Consider the following 13,446-nt stretch of genomic DNA (forward strand, 5'->3'; position numbering starts at 1 on the left):
TAGAATTTGTTTACATTTTTTTTCCAAACATGTTAAATTACAGTTACCGACGAAGATACTTTAAAACAATTTCATACAATTTTATACAAATATACACATTTTCGTACATAAATATCGATGTTAGTTTATTTATTTATTCATATATTTCGCTTACAAACTATAATTAATAACAAAAATAATGTGACCTCACTGGAGTTTCCCTTTTAGATTACATTTAAGAATAAACAAAGAAGACGAACGTAAAAAATAAAGATAATAACAAATATTCAGACAGTTTTGAAAACAAGGTATTTATGTATATCTATATTATTTATATTACACAACACAAAATGAAAATAACAAATACCGAACATAAGCTATACACTTGTGGAGCAGTTGATTCAATATTGGTATGGGCGAATGAGACAATCCATTTTACTTTTACCTAGCTCCACTATCCATTTTTTAATAGCCTTTTTAAACATTTTCTCGTTACTAATTGTTTTAATAGACAGTGAAAGTAGGTAATAGATTTTAATTTAATAATACTCCAAATCCCTTTGTCCGAAAGTGGTATTAGATTGTATTTGTTTAAGTTGTCTATGTGTTGAGGATCTAGTGATTATACTATTTGTATGCGATGTATTGTGGGGGTTATGTCTCTCATTTGAGTGAGAGTAGTTTTTGAATCTATAAGTGAGTATTGTTTTAGCGTATAATTGTTTTGGTGTCATAAGTTGTGATTAATTGAATATTTCTTCAGTAAATGTCTGTCTCGGGAGTATTATTTTAATTATGGATTTTTGTGAAACAAATACACTATTTAAAACTGTGTCACTCGCACCACCCCAACCGATTATACCGTACTCCAAAATTAATTAGCACAATGCAAAATAAATCTTTAAAAGTTCTCGTACATTGATTATATTTCGAATTGTTTTGAATATATAGGTTAGTCTCTTAAGTTTATTAGTAATATTTTCAATCTGCTGTTTCCACTTTAAATTTATTTCAATAATAACTCCTAAGTATTTGACATTGTCTGTCCTATCCAGTATTGGGCAATTACAATGAGCACTTTGAAGACACTTATTGATATGTCGTTTATACTGTCTCGATATGTTACGATGAAGATGGCGTTTGTAATAATCGGGGGAGAATTAGCATAATGAAAACTCTCGCCCTCCACAAAGTAGCCAGGCTCTTTAAAGACCTGGGCTTCTACTCGTAGGTGAAAACTAATTCACGGCGACCCGTCACAATAGATCTTCACAAGTCACAGTGATGTCAGTAGCCTTTATAGTACTGACCCCCATTGCAAAGCATAAGAACCATTTTTTGGCCCATGTACATACCGAATACGAGTTATACGAGTAGAACCTAATTAATAAGATTTCTTCCGCTGCGCTTTTAAAAATATAATCCTGAAAAGGAAGGTAATTGCTTATAATATAAATACTAACGTAGTTATGGAGTATGGTACCCATTAAAGAGCTCACAGAACTTAAATAAAATATACACTCTCCTCTGATTCGCTTGACGCGTAATTATAATTTATTTTTCAATAACATAGACATATTTAATTACAGTAAACTCACTTTTAAAACCAAAATTAAAAAACTATTATTTGAAAAAAATTATGTTTCGTTATAAAAAAAAATATGTTTATATTTTTACATTATAATTTTAACTTGTTTCTATTCACTCATATCAAATAAACACTTACCCTGTCCTTAAACCTACCCTCACACCCATATACAATCACACACATATTCACATACCTACCAAAACCACACTCCACTTTTTTACACACGCATCCTCACACACAAAAAAAAACTCGCACACATGCACTTCTATAAATTATATTTAACTGAACTGGATTTTTATAATTGTATTTATGTGAAAAACTGATTTGGCTTTATTTTATGTTTTTTTTATTATGTTGTGTATATTTCTTTGTATTGCTGTTGTTTTTCTTAATAAACAAAATAAAATAAATAAATAAACATAATTAACTTATTTCAAAACAGAAATAATTTTAAAAACGCACACAAAGTTCAGCGGAACTGAGTAATAAAAATAAATTAATAACAGAATTAAACAGAAATGTCGGTACTGCAAAGCATTTTTTAATGAAAATAATTTTTGAAATGTTGGCTTCGCAGTAATAAGATACCTCATGGTATTTTAAAATTATAAATGCATCAGGAATGGTTGAAACTATATTTTAATCAAACCAACTAGAGTTGAATCCATAAAATGTTAAAGTGGAATAAATATCTTAATATTGAAGTTAAAAGGTTTATTTCAGTAAACAGTCATCGTTTTAAATATTCGCAGTTATTTTTTAACCCTAGTGTGGTGTGACGTCACATGACCTATTTTAAAACATAATTAATAATAATAATAATAATATTAATTAATAAAAATAATAAATAATTCAGTCAGACGAATCTCTTCATAACAATAAAGGTTTCAGCTCTTTAACTTCACTAAAATCAATAGATGGAAGAATTGCAGAAATATAAATGTTCAAACATAGCCAAAATGGTTAATGTTACACAGTGTGTAAAGTGGCTACTCAAACCAGCCAATGACAGGTCATAAGCCCTGTAAATGCCTAGACTTCCATATTCCCTTATTTAAGGTATTCTCCATCCCTGTTGTAATTTGTCAATCTTAATGACTCCCGAAGGGGTGAAATCCAGTCTTGTGTCTACGAACATTTAGACAAACTCAAATATTGTAATGAAACAAACTGGTCCAAGAAGAAGTTTAAAAATTGAAAAATTGTTTTCAGGCGTTGCGTAATATGTGAAATAATTCAGTTAGATGAATTTTATTCACAACAATAAAGGTTTTAGCTCTTTAACTTCATTAAAATCAACAAATTGAAGAATTGAAGAAATATAGATGTTCGAACATAGGCAAAATGGTGAATGTTACACATTGTGTAAAGTGGCCACATAAACCAGCCAATGACAGGTCATAAGCCCTGTAAATGCCTAGACTTCCGTATTCCCTTATTTAAGGTATTCACCATCCCTGATGTAATTTGTTAATATTAATAATGGTTTATTAATAAAATTTACAAATTCTTTATCTACTACATATATACTTATGTAATAGATTTCTTTGGATTATGTCTAGTCTGCTTAACTAGGTACAACCTGTTTTAAGGCAGACATTTTTATGCAAAAATAAACAATAACATGACTACCTACTGGTTATTTTACTATGGAGTTATTCAATATTAGACAGTTCTAAATTACTACAGTTACTTGAGGAGAGTCATTATTTCGCAACACGAGAATAACAGTGGGACAACTCAAAAAACTCATTTTTACAGATCAGTTAAACACACAACTGCGCCATCCGTAAAATAATATTCATACACAAAAACAAGGCACAACTACTTTAAATTACAATAGTGGCATATCAATCATTATGCTATAATTGCTTCTTGAATGTGAATAAAATATTGTAGCGGTAATGCCATTTTTGCTTTTAAGGCCATATAAATATTTTAAATAAGTATTTTACATTACTTGTGCGAATAGGAAATATTTTTGTGTACATATTACTTACCTCAAAACCGTCAATTTCGAAGCTATGCAACTTATTTTTCAGGATACGTATTCTGAGTTAAAATAAATCTTCAATTTTATCTACCAAATAAAATTTCTGTATGAAAAATGTGATATGTTTACGATTTTTTTTCTAATCATGTTTAATTTAGTAATTTATTTATATTTTTTTCTTACAAACAATAATAAAATCAAATATAATAAATAAAATAATAAATCAATAATAAAAGTAATGTGACCTCACTGGGGTTTCCCGTGCCGAGGACACTTAACAATATACTTTTTTGAAATTACATTTGAGAATAAACAAAGAAGACTTACTTAAAAAACAGAGTTAATTAGTTAATTACCGGTTACCGACGAAGATACTTTAAATTTTCATCAAAATGTACACATTTTCGTACATTAATATCGATATTAGTTTATACCATCTCAGTATCTACCGACGAAGATAGCCGTTCATAATCGCGTATTAATATTATTAAAATTCAATTCATTCGATTAGGTAAGACTAATAAATAATAGTTGGGATATTTGATTTATTAATGGTGTAGAAAGCATGTTTAATTAAGCCAAATGGAAAATTTGATAAAATTTAATTAAACAAAATTATTATTATTATTTTTTTTTTCAATTTGAAAATTTATTTATAAACCCTTACGGATTATTACATTCATTTAACAAAAAAATATAAACATTTTCATTCATACTCTTCATTACTGTTCAAAAGAATATTTTTTACATCTTTTAAAAAGTTTGTCTGAGTCTTTTGTTAAGTTTTGTCTGGTAATTTATTGTATAATTTCAGTCCCTGGTTCCAATAGTCTTAATTGTCCTTGTCTTGTTTTAGAAAGTTGTATATGCTATTTGTCTGATATTCTCGTATTATGTCCATGTTGACTATAATTTTTTACAAGTTTTAGTTCTTCGTCTACAATTATATTAGTGGCTAATTTATGGATAAATTTTAATGATTCTAGTTGGAAAAGTTCAGTTATATTTAATTGCTTAGTTTGTTTAAAAAGTTCTCTAGTTGCAGTTAGATAGGGAAGGTCATATACCAACTTTAATATTTTATTTTGTTGTCTTTGTAGTCTGTTTATGTCATTTTGATATCCTGTTCCCCATAGTAGTTGCGTATAACATATTTTAGTTTTTACATAGGCTTCATACATTCGAATTTTTTCCGTTTTTGGAACAAAGTTTTTGATTTAAAAAAAAAGACTCGATAATGTCACCACTTTGCTTATTAAATTGTTGATATTAATATAAATAAATGCATAAAATCAAATACAGAATCGAAAAGAAAATCCGTACCTACTTTATTGAGCAGCGATGTTTTAAATTTAAATGTAGCAAGCAGCGAATATTTCAAAAACCTTCCTTTAAAAGCCATACTGTTTCGCAAAACAAGTTATAAAAATATTTTTATCTATTTTTTTACGATTTTGAACATCCATTTTATTTTGAATATGATAGTGAAGACACTTTTGAGAATTGCCTCTAAAACGTTGCGACATGTTGTATCGGTATTGTCTTCATAAAATATACCAAATTTTAAACCCGTGTGAATAAAAGTAATATAGTAAGATATATTTCCAGATGTAAGTGGAAAATTTACGTTATTACGAGAAAATGTTTTATACGGAAGGCAAAATTGGTAAAACGATAAACAAACTCTAAGAATATTGAATTCTGAACGTTGTATATGGTAAGCCTAATGAAACTTGAAGGGAAATAAATTTAATGCAACAGCAGTTTTCTTGATAAATTATGATTTAATATAATTTGAAACCTTTTCATACGCGAATAAAAAGTTACCAATAAATTGTTGTGATTTGAGAAAGTTCATTGCTACGGGAAATTGGATTTAAGAAATGTTTTCTTACAGGTGGTAAAAATTAGAGCATATACTACAGCGGCGAAGTTTCTCGAAAATGGATGAAAAAAATGGTAAATGAATTAGTTTGGAACGTCACAGGTCAGGTCAAAAATAACCAATCAATTATTTTAGCGTTATTGTGTGTTGTGATAGATTTCCGGTTTCCGGGTAGCCATGTTTCTCAACGATTCGCGTGTTTTGACAGGTTAGGGGCTCTTCTTTTAAATGTCAGGAAAACACACCGACATAAAATTTTAACGTCGCGGGTGGAGTAATTTCAAAATTACACACACACATGACGTTTACAATCGAAACTAAAACGCGTGATTGTGTTATGAAAGTGTATAAAAACATTTCGGTAAAAAGGATTGTGAAAAATTTCATTGGTAAATATTTGTTAAGGAGTGGTTAACAAAGCTTAAAACGATTCATTATAAAATAACAAAAACTGTGTCGAACTACGCCTAGCGGTGCAATTGCGAAGCTCTTCTTAGTTTCAGGGGTGCACGGAAAGAAATACGTTTTTAAAATATAATAAATGTTCGTTAATATTATTTTCGCATTCCCAATATCCAGTGAAAATAAATAAATAGGTCGAAAGTAAGGGAAGAATCTGATTGGGATCCACGAAAAACGAATGTTAATTGTTGATGTTAAAACAAAAACTTTTTCATGTACTTAGGTACAAGTATCCTCCAATTTTTGGCAGCATACGCATGATCGATGAATGCAAGTCAAACTAATTTCATTAGTGATGGGAAATTACTGATCACTGATCAAGTCGATTTTATCCGTTATTTCATGCAATCATGAAACTCTGTTTCCGAAAATTGATATAAAAAAAGCAAAAACAAGCCTATTATAGTGTGTTTTACACAATTATTCACCAAACTCTTTTCATGAACAACATCAAATGAACTATTTTTTTATTCGATCAATTTACATTGACCAATTTGTCTCATCTCTAACTTTTTTGCAAAATGATGTAACCTTGGAGGAACGTCGTTAATAATTTGGTTTATTTTAGTTTTTAGATTTAAAGCTGATTTTAAATATTAATATTGGTTTATGTGTCAAGCATTGTATTAAAAAAATAAATTAACACGCCAGATACGAATGATTTTTCGTGTGTCAATATAAAAAAAACTTCTTTGACCTTACTACAAAGTTATGTCGTCACTTTTTCTGACAAATTTAATTCTAATCAGGCTATATTTTTAGGACGATAGTAATTATTTGTTCGTTTTTGTGTCACACTTTAAAAAAATATTTTGCTCTACAGGGCATGTGTGTATTAATTTGATAATGGCTTAAACACTCTAAATAACTGTCTAACAAACGGTTATTTAAAAGCACTGTGAATAAAGTAATGTAAATATGACGGCTTTTATAATAAAAACGCTTTACCAGAGTGTAATAAAAAGGCCATCTCATGGAAAATTCAAAATTCAGTAGCTAACACAGCAGCGCAACTAGTGCCCTTTTGGGGGGTCCGAACCTCACATCTGGGCTTTAAAAAAAAGGGAGTAAATAAATGCCGAGGGATAATTTTCCCCGAAGGATCTGCATGCCCGCCATTTTGTGGAACAATACAAACTTGAGATATTGTGCCTAAAAACATACAAATACAAAGCCTTTTGTTGTAATTTATTTTCCTCGAACACTGGGTATTATAATCCCCGATCTCGCACGTGCAGACAATACAAGATATATACCTACAAGGAGAATCATTGATATGTTTTGCGACTATTTTGGCGAAAGAAAAATTACTTGATCACAATAATTATTCTACATATTTTTAGTCGACTCTTTGTATTTCGATTATTTTTTCTCATGTCTGATTTTTTTTTTTTGTAAAAGAAATATTTGCGTTCTTATGATTTACCCAAATATTTAATTTTGAGGGCCATTTTCAACGAGTTGTAAATAACTCACTATTAGAAAATGGGAATCAAGTTGGGGTAGAGTGTGATTCGAACCATAGACCTTTGGTCCGTGAGTCCGAGACACTAGCCACAGGACCACAACCCGATTCTAAATTTAAATTAAACTTAAATTAAATTTAAATGCTTTCTTTAATTTACTATTGTAATTTATATGCTATAGACAGTTGAAAAGATTCGCTGGCTTTGCAATGTATTGTGTTTGTGCCGGTAATCAGTAATTTTACAAAAAAATATTAAATACCTATTCAAATCACATTAAAATATTGTATAGTCTCTTTTTAAAACTGATTAAAACGTCATTAATATTTTTGTAAATATTTCATTATAAAATAAAATAGTTCAGCCGCCATCTCCGAAAGCGATTATTCTTAAAGACGCCAGTTAAGGCTAGAGCGGTCAATGGTCAATAAATAAAATTTAAACTAAATTACGAATGATAATATTATCTGCGTTAAAATTTTATGAATTGATGGCTCGAATTTTATGGTCTCTCGAAAAATAGTCCTAACGCTCTTATATACCTGCGTGAAAAGTTTCAACGCTTATCAGTTCATGGTTTACCTCTTCGTTCTAATTCTCAAGGCACTCTCTTAATACACATCTATTATTCCTCTTTCTTCTCTAACTCATATAGTGTCCATGCGGCTCGACTGTGGAATCATCTCCCATCCACCATCAAAGATGTTACTACAGTATCTCTGTTTAAATCACGTCTGAAGAAACATCTCCTTTATCTTCCTTAATCTCTCCTACTTGCCTCTTTCCTCTTTTTCCTCTTTACCCATTGAGTAATGGTATTAATTTCAGGTAATTTATACACAAACACATTTATTTCTATTTTGAAATATTTTAAGCTTTTTTATCTTTATTTTCTATTGAATATGTTTTAACCTGATTTATAAAAATCAAACAATTATTTTATTGGTTGGTTGGAAGAAATTGCCATTTGGCAATAAGCCCGCCGATGTACAAATGACATTATGTACAAAAAGTTAAATAAATAGTTGCAAGAAATTTAGGATTTTCGTACTCCAGCGCGCCTTAAACACCTACAAACATTACTACATTAATACTAAAACAATATGTTTATTCTAAAACAACACTTGTAATTATTTGGTAACATATGTACATTGTACATAATAAGCATACAAGTAGTGCTTAGGCCATTTAAAAATCATAAATGTGATTCTAGGTTCGATTCCTTACAAGGTTGGTATAAAATACTTATTAAAAAGTTGTTAGTATTTCTATATTTAACGTTTTCTTTTCCTGGTATGTACCTGTGCCGCGATTACGAACGCTATCTTCATCTGTACATATTGAGACCGTACACTTCATTTCTGTTCTATCTCTATCTACCTCGGTATGTTCTACCAACTTGTCATTTCGACGTCATATGATAGAATCCGATCAATGAATGACCCCGAAAATTTAGTCGGCGTTCCTTACTTCATTAAAATTTCAAAGAGTTCTCATTTATATTTTAAAAAGGCTTCTGTGATAAAAAATGCTCACTTCAAAGCGATAATAAACTCCAATAAATCACAATTCAAGATTGACAACATGATTTTAATATAACTATTGACAATTATCAAGACGGTATGCTTAACGCTCTTCTGTCTTTGTCTACCGAGCGATAATAAAGCCGCCTTCTTTAACGTCTCGATACGCACACTCAGAAAGATAGTAAAACAGATGGAAAAAATACAATAACTATTTTTTTTTTTATAGTGGGAACATTTTACGACTAGATGATCTTATACGTTAATATGGCAGAATCTAGCCACATTATCTGTGAATCTAGGCTATCGTTTTCAAAACTGACACTTATGTCAGAATTCAATTTGACTTCAAAACTGACTTATTTTTCTCTAATATTTTTAATAGGCTTTTAATAAAAAAATGCCAACCTCTGAACGATTAAAAATTTAAAAAAATTATAAATCTTTATTTATTTAATTAAGATACGCAAATATGAATTGATGTATCAGTCGACAGTGTTCGGCACATAGGTTTTAAGCCACAATCTGGGCTAAAATTGTTTTTATTATTTTTGACGCTATTTTGAACCATTCCTCATTTTTAAGGTCTCGTTCAATGTAGGCCGTCGTAGTTTTCGGGTATTTCAGGCACTAGGAGTATGACAGGTAATCATTATTTCATATAATTGTATTCAAACCATTGAATGGTTATTTTTCATTCGATTATTGGTTGTTTTCATATTTCCGACCTATTTATATTTATATTCTGACATATTCCAGAATAGAAATTGTTAAGTGAAACGAGTAGCGAGTTGCGATAGCCACATATCCAGAAGCTTTTTTCTTCGTATCATTTACAAAGGACTCGATGTTCTTTGATACATTATATAAGATCGGAGGTCCTGTTTTCTATCGAGATGTTATCAGTCATAAAAACCAAAAGGTATTTGAAGTTTATACTTCGCCCACAGGAGACGCTCTCGAAGTATAAAAGGATTCTGAAAACATTTTGACAGAATGGCAAAATCAAATATTTCCCATCTTTTGGTATTTTTGTAAATAGAATCGTAATGTATTGGGAATAGATAAACATGTTACAGAAAATATGGTAACAAATATTAAATATTATATTTTTATTTCGTCGTACGAAAATTACGATTTCATATTTATCGTTCATTTCGGTTCAGTTTTTTTAGGTTCTTAAATCGTGCTAAAAGTTTATAGCAAATTGGCATTAGCATTGATAACAAAAGTCTTTTCAAATTAAATTTTATAACAAAAGTTTTTAATAGAAATAGCAATCAATTGATCGGTTTAAATGTTTATTTTCACATATCAACAAATCCGCATGTGAAAAAGATTATATTATTGTTATCAAAAATATTGTTCACTTTGTGGTATGATATTTTACACTTATATATTTATAAATTTGTATAAACCACTTTGATTAAGAGTTTATACTTCGACTGGTTTCTTTCATATTAAAGATGAGAATGATGATTAAATCGTTCGGGAATTTATAAATTAAATTGTTTAAATTGCCCAAATTTCTATATTCGAAAAACTTCACATAAATTTAAAGTTAGAATCAAAGAACATATAAGATGTCACAGTAATAATAATTTTTCAGAATTTGCAAATCATCTTATATCCGGAAACCATGATTTTAATCAAGAAACGGGTGTAGAAATTTTGCAGGTCAATAAAAATGGTTTTTGTTTAGACTATTTAAAACGATTAGAAATTAGTAAAGCCATTAATAAAAAAATTCAAAAAATAAATAATCAATTAAATTTAACTTCGAGTCCTCCTTTAAAAATATTCCCGTTATGATTCGTTTTATCTTCTTTCTCTATCTTTCTTTCATTTTCTGTCTCTTTCATACAATATTTTATAATATAAACAGCAACGCGAGTATTTATAAGTTAGTTTGATTCCTGACGATGAGGTGATAACCTCGAAACCGTTCGAAGTATAATTCTAAATTAAAGTGGTATAAACCACTTATAAACAAATTTATAAACATATGTGGGTATACAAGAAAAACCGGCTAAATGCAAAAAGCCAGTTTAGTGTAAATTGAATTTTGAAGTTTGGTTGTTCATTAAAAATCAAGTTTTTTTTTTTTTTTAATACTTATTGTTTATTATTCATGAAACATATTATGTTACATTACAGAATTTATATGAAATAAAAAGCAACAGAATTTTGAGAAAAAAAAAATAAAATCCGCATTTAGCTGATTTTCCTTGTGAAGAAATTTATGTTGGTTGAGTTAGCCGGTGAAATTATCTAACCGAATTTAAGTTGTATCAAATTAAACACTGTCTTCATCTTCAGATAAAGCATCTATCACATTAGCGGAAGTGAAAAGACTCTTTTACCAATGATGGAATTCTTCGGGAATGACTCCTGTTTTACATATTTTTAATAAGTCTTTTTTAACATAGTTTTTCGCTGAAGTAAGGTTTCATTAAGGCATAGTTTTTTACTTCAATGAAAACTACCTAAACTCACATAGTAGTTGTTTTCACTTATAATAAAAACTTCGTATATGATATTGTTTTATTATCGAAAACCAGACAAAGACACTTAACCGTTTTTCCTTGTATATTAATTATTAAAAACATAAATTTCAATTAAAAAGTAATCACTTAAAATTATTAAAGTGATTTTCTTTGTAAAGATTTGAAAAGAAATGCTGTATATACGTTTTTACTCGCTCAACTCCGTTTCAGTTAATGGCGGTAATATAATTTAGCCGATTATACCTGTAGATAGAGGATAACAATTTGAAGTTAATGGTATTCATAACTCAAATATGCCAAAAACATAGTTAGCCAGTTTTCCTCGTATACCCACGATATTATATTGTATATTTTTTAGTTCATTCAGAATGAAATATAAGTTATTACAACATTTTATTTTTATTTTATATAAATTGAATACACGTCCTTATTTGTAAGACGTCAGTCCCTATTAGGTGTAAAATAATTGTTTTTTCTTTTACGTAATGAACGAGAACCGTTAATGTTATATTGTTATTGTGTTAATAAATTGATATAATTAACAATCGTTTTTCGGTACATAATGTTAAATATATTCCGTATTTAAATGTCTGTCACATAATAAATTTTTAACAATTGAAAACGTGAACACGTGAACAAGGGAACAAATGAAGTAATGTAGCAATGTGTCCAGACGGTTAAAGAATACAGCTCTGGACGAGCGTTTTTGATGGCTACTCAGGTAAAAATCCTGAAATAGGAAATCGAGTGGAGGTTAGTCCACCTAGTTGCGTAGTGGATGGCGATTTCGCTTACCATTCTTGAGGTCATGGGTTCCATTTCTGGCAGGATGGACGTAAAATATTGATTTTTAAGTTTGTTCAAACAGCAATATTTCATTGTTACTGGACTGGCACCAAAAGCGTAAGATTGATCACCTTAACTTCCATATAACAAAAATTATTTAAATGCACTGAAATAGAGTTTCAAATACAGTGCCCTATGCACAACTAAGTGCGGATAGTAAAATGATAATAAACAATCGTTTTTTGGTTCATAATGATAGCCCATCCGGTTCGTAGTATCAAATTTTTGTAGTTGAATATTATGTAGTCACATAATTAATTCTTCCCATTAATAAAAATAAAGAAGTTATCGAGTGAACAAATTAACAAGTGAGCGTGTGATCAAATGAACAGATAAATAGGTAAACAAATCAATAAATAAATGACTGAGCGTGGATTCGTAAAATTAAAATCTCAAATATTTCTCTCCGACTCACCTGCACAAGTTCTCGCCGTCCGCCTTCGCCACGCGGCAGTCGGCCACCACCAGCGCCGGCCGGCGCGAGGAGCACGCGTCGCCGGCGTCGTCCGCGCGCGCGCTCGACACCTCCAGCCCGAGGCGCGCGCACGCGTCGGCCAGCGCGTCGGACACGCGGTCGCCCTTCTCCGGGAACATCACCATCATCACCTGAGGAAGACACACGCCATTGAGGATCGTACATCTTATATTTTTTGCGATATTATGTAGGTATTATGTATTTAAATACACCGGGATCCCGTTCTACACGGTTTCTAAATAACACGGTTCATTAAAAATCTAAGAATAATGTTAGAACGGTTATTTTTATTAAAATTATAATTATAACTATTTTAAACAATCTACAATACCTAGAATATGCGACAGATATATTTACCGAGGCTGGTGTTTTTTGTGACAATTTATGTAAATTTAGGTCAAAAATTATAGAAATTTTGAGAGAAGCAGATATTTAACTTCATTATTATAAACATATTTTTTCATTTCGTATCTTTTACATTTATTATATTGAACATAATTAAAATTATTGTATTAAGTGTAAACAATTTTTTTAGTGTGTGCATGAGTGTCTTACACTCATATACAAAGAAATTGGCAATATTTGTGTACATATTGTTTGTTTAACAAATAAAATAAATAAATAAATTTAAAAATAAAAAAACAACGCGTAACAGTAATATAATAATTGATACTATTCATAACCAGAAAATATCACAATTTTTAACATTTTTAAAGTAAAAA

At 29.8% G+C, this 13,446-nt stretch overlaps 1 protein-coding gene across 1 annotated transcript in view; it reads right to left on the minus strand.

The window, feature by feature from the left end:
- Nucleotides 1–12,855, minus strand: part of Pde8 (phosphodiesterase 8) — a gene marked incomplete at its 5' end in the record, with an annotated part of 219,937 nt that extends 207,082 nt beyond the window's left edge. The window contains one exon of the mRNA XM_088228743.1: nucleotides 12,665–12,855. Within this exon, the coding sequence (XP_088084869.1) occupies nucleotides 12,665–12,855 (191 nt within the window). The remainder of the gene's footprint in view (nucleotides 1–12,664) is intronic.
- Nucleotides 12,856–13,446: the final 591 nt, after the last annotated feature.

Source organism: Micrasema longulum, unplaced genomic scaffold, assembly GCF_059751315.1.
Source record: "Micrasema longulum isolate JH-2025_06_02 unplaced genomic scaffold, ASM5975131v1 h1tg000607l, whole genome shotgun sequence".
Taxonomy (NCBI): Eukaryota; Metazoa; Arthropoda; class Insecta; order Trichoptera; family Brachycentridae; genus Micrasema; species Micrasema longulum.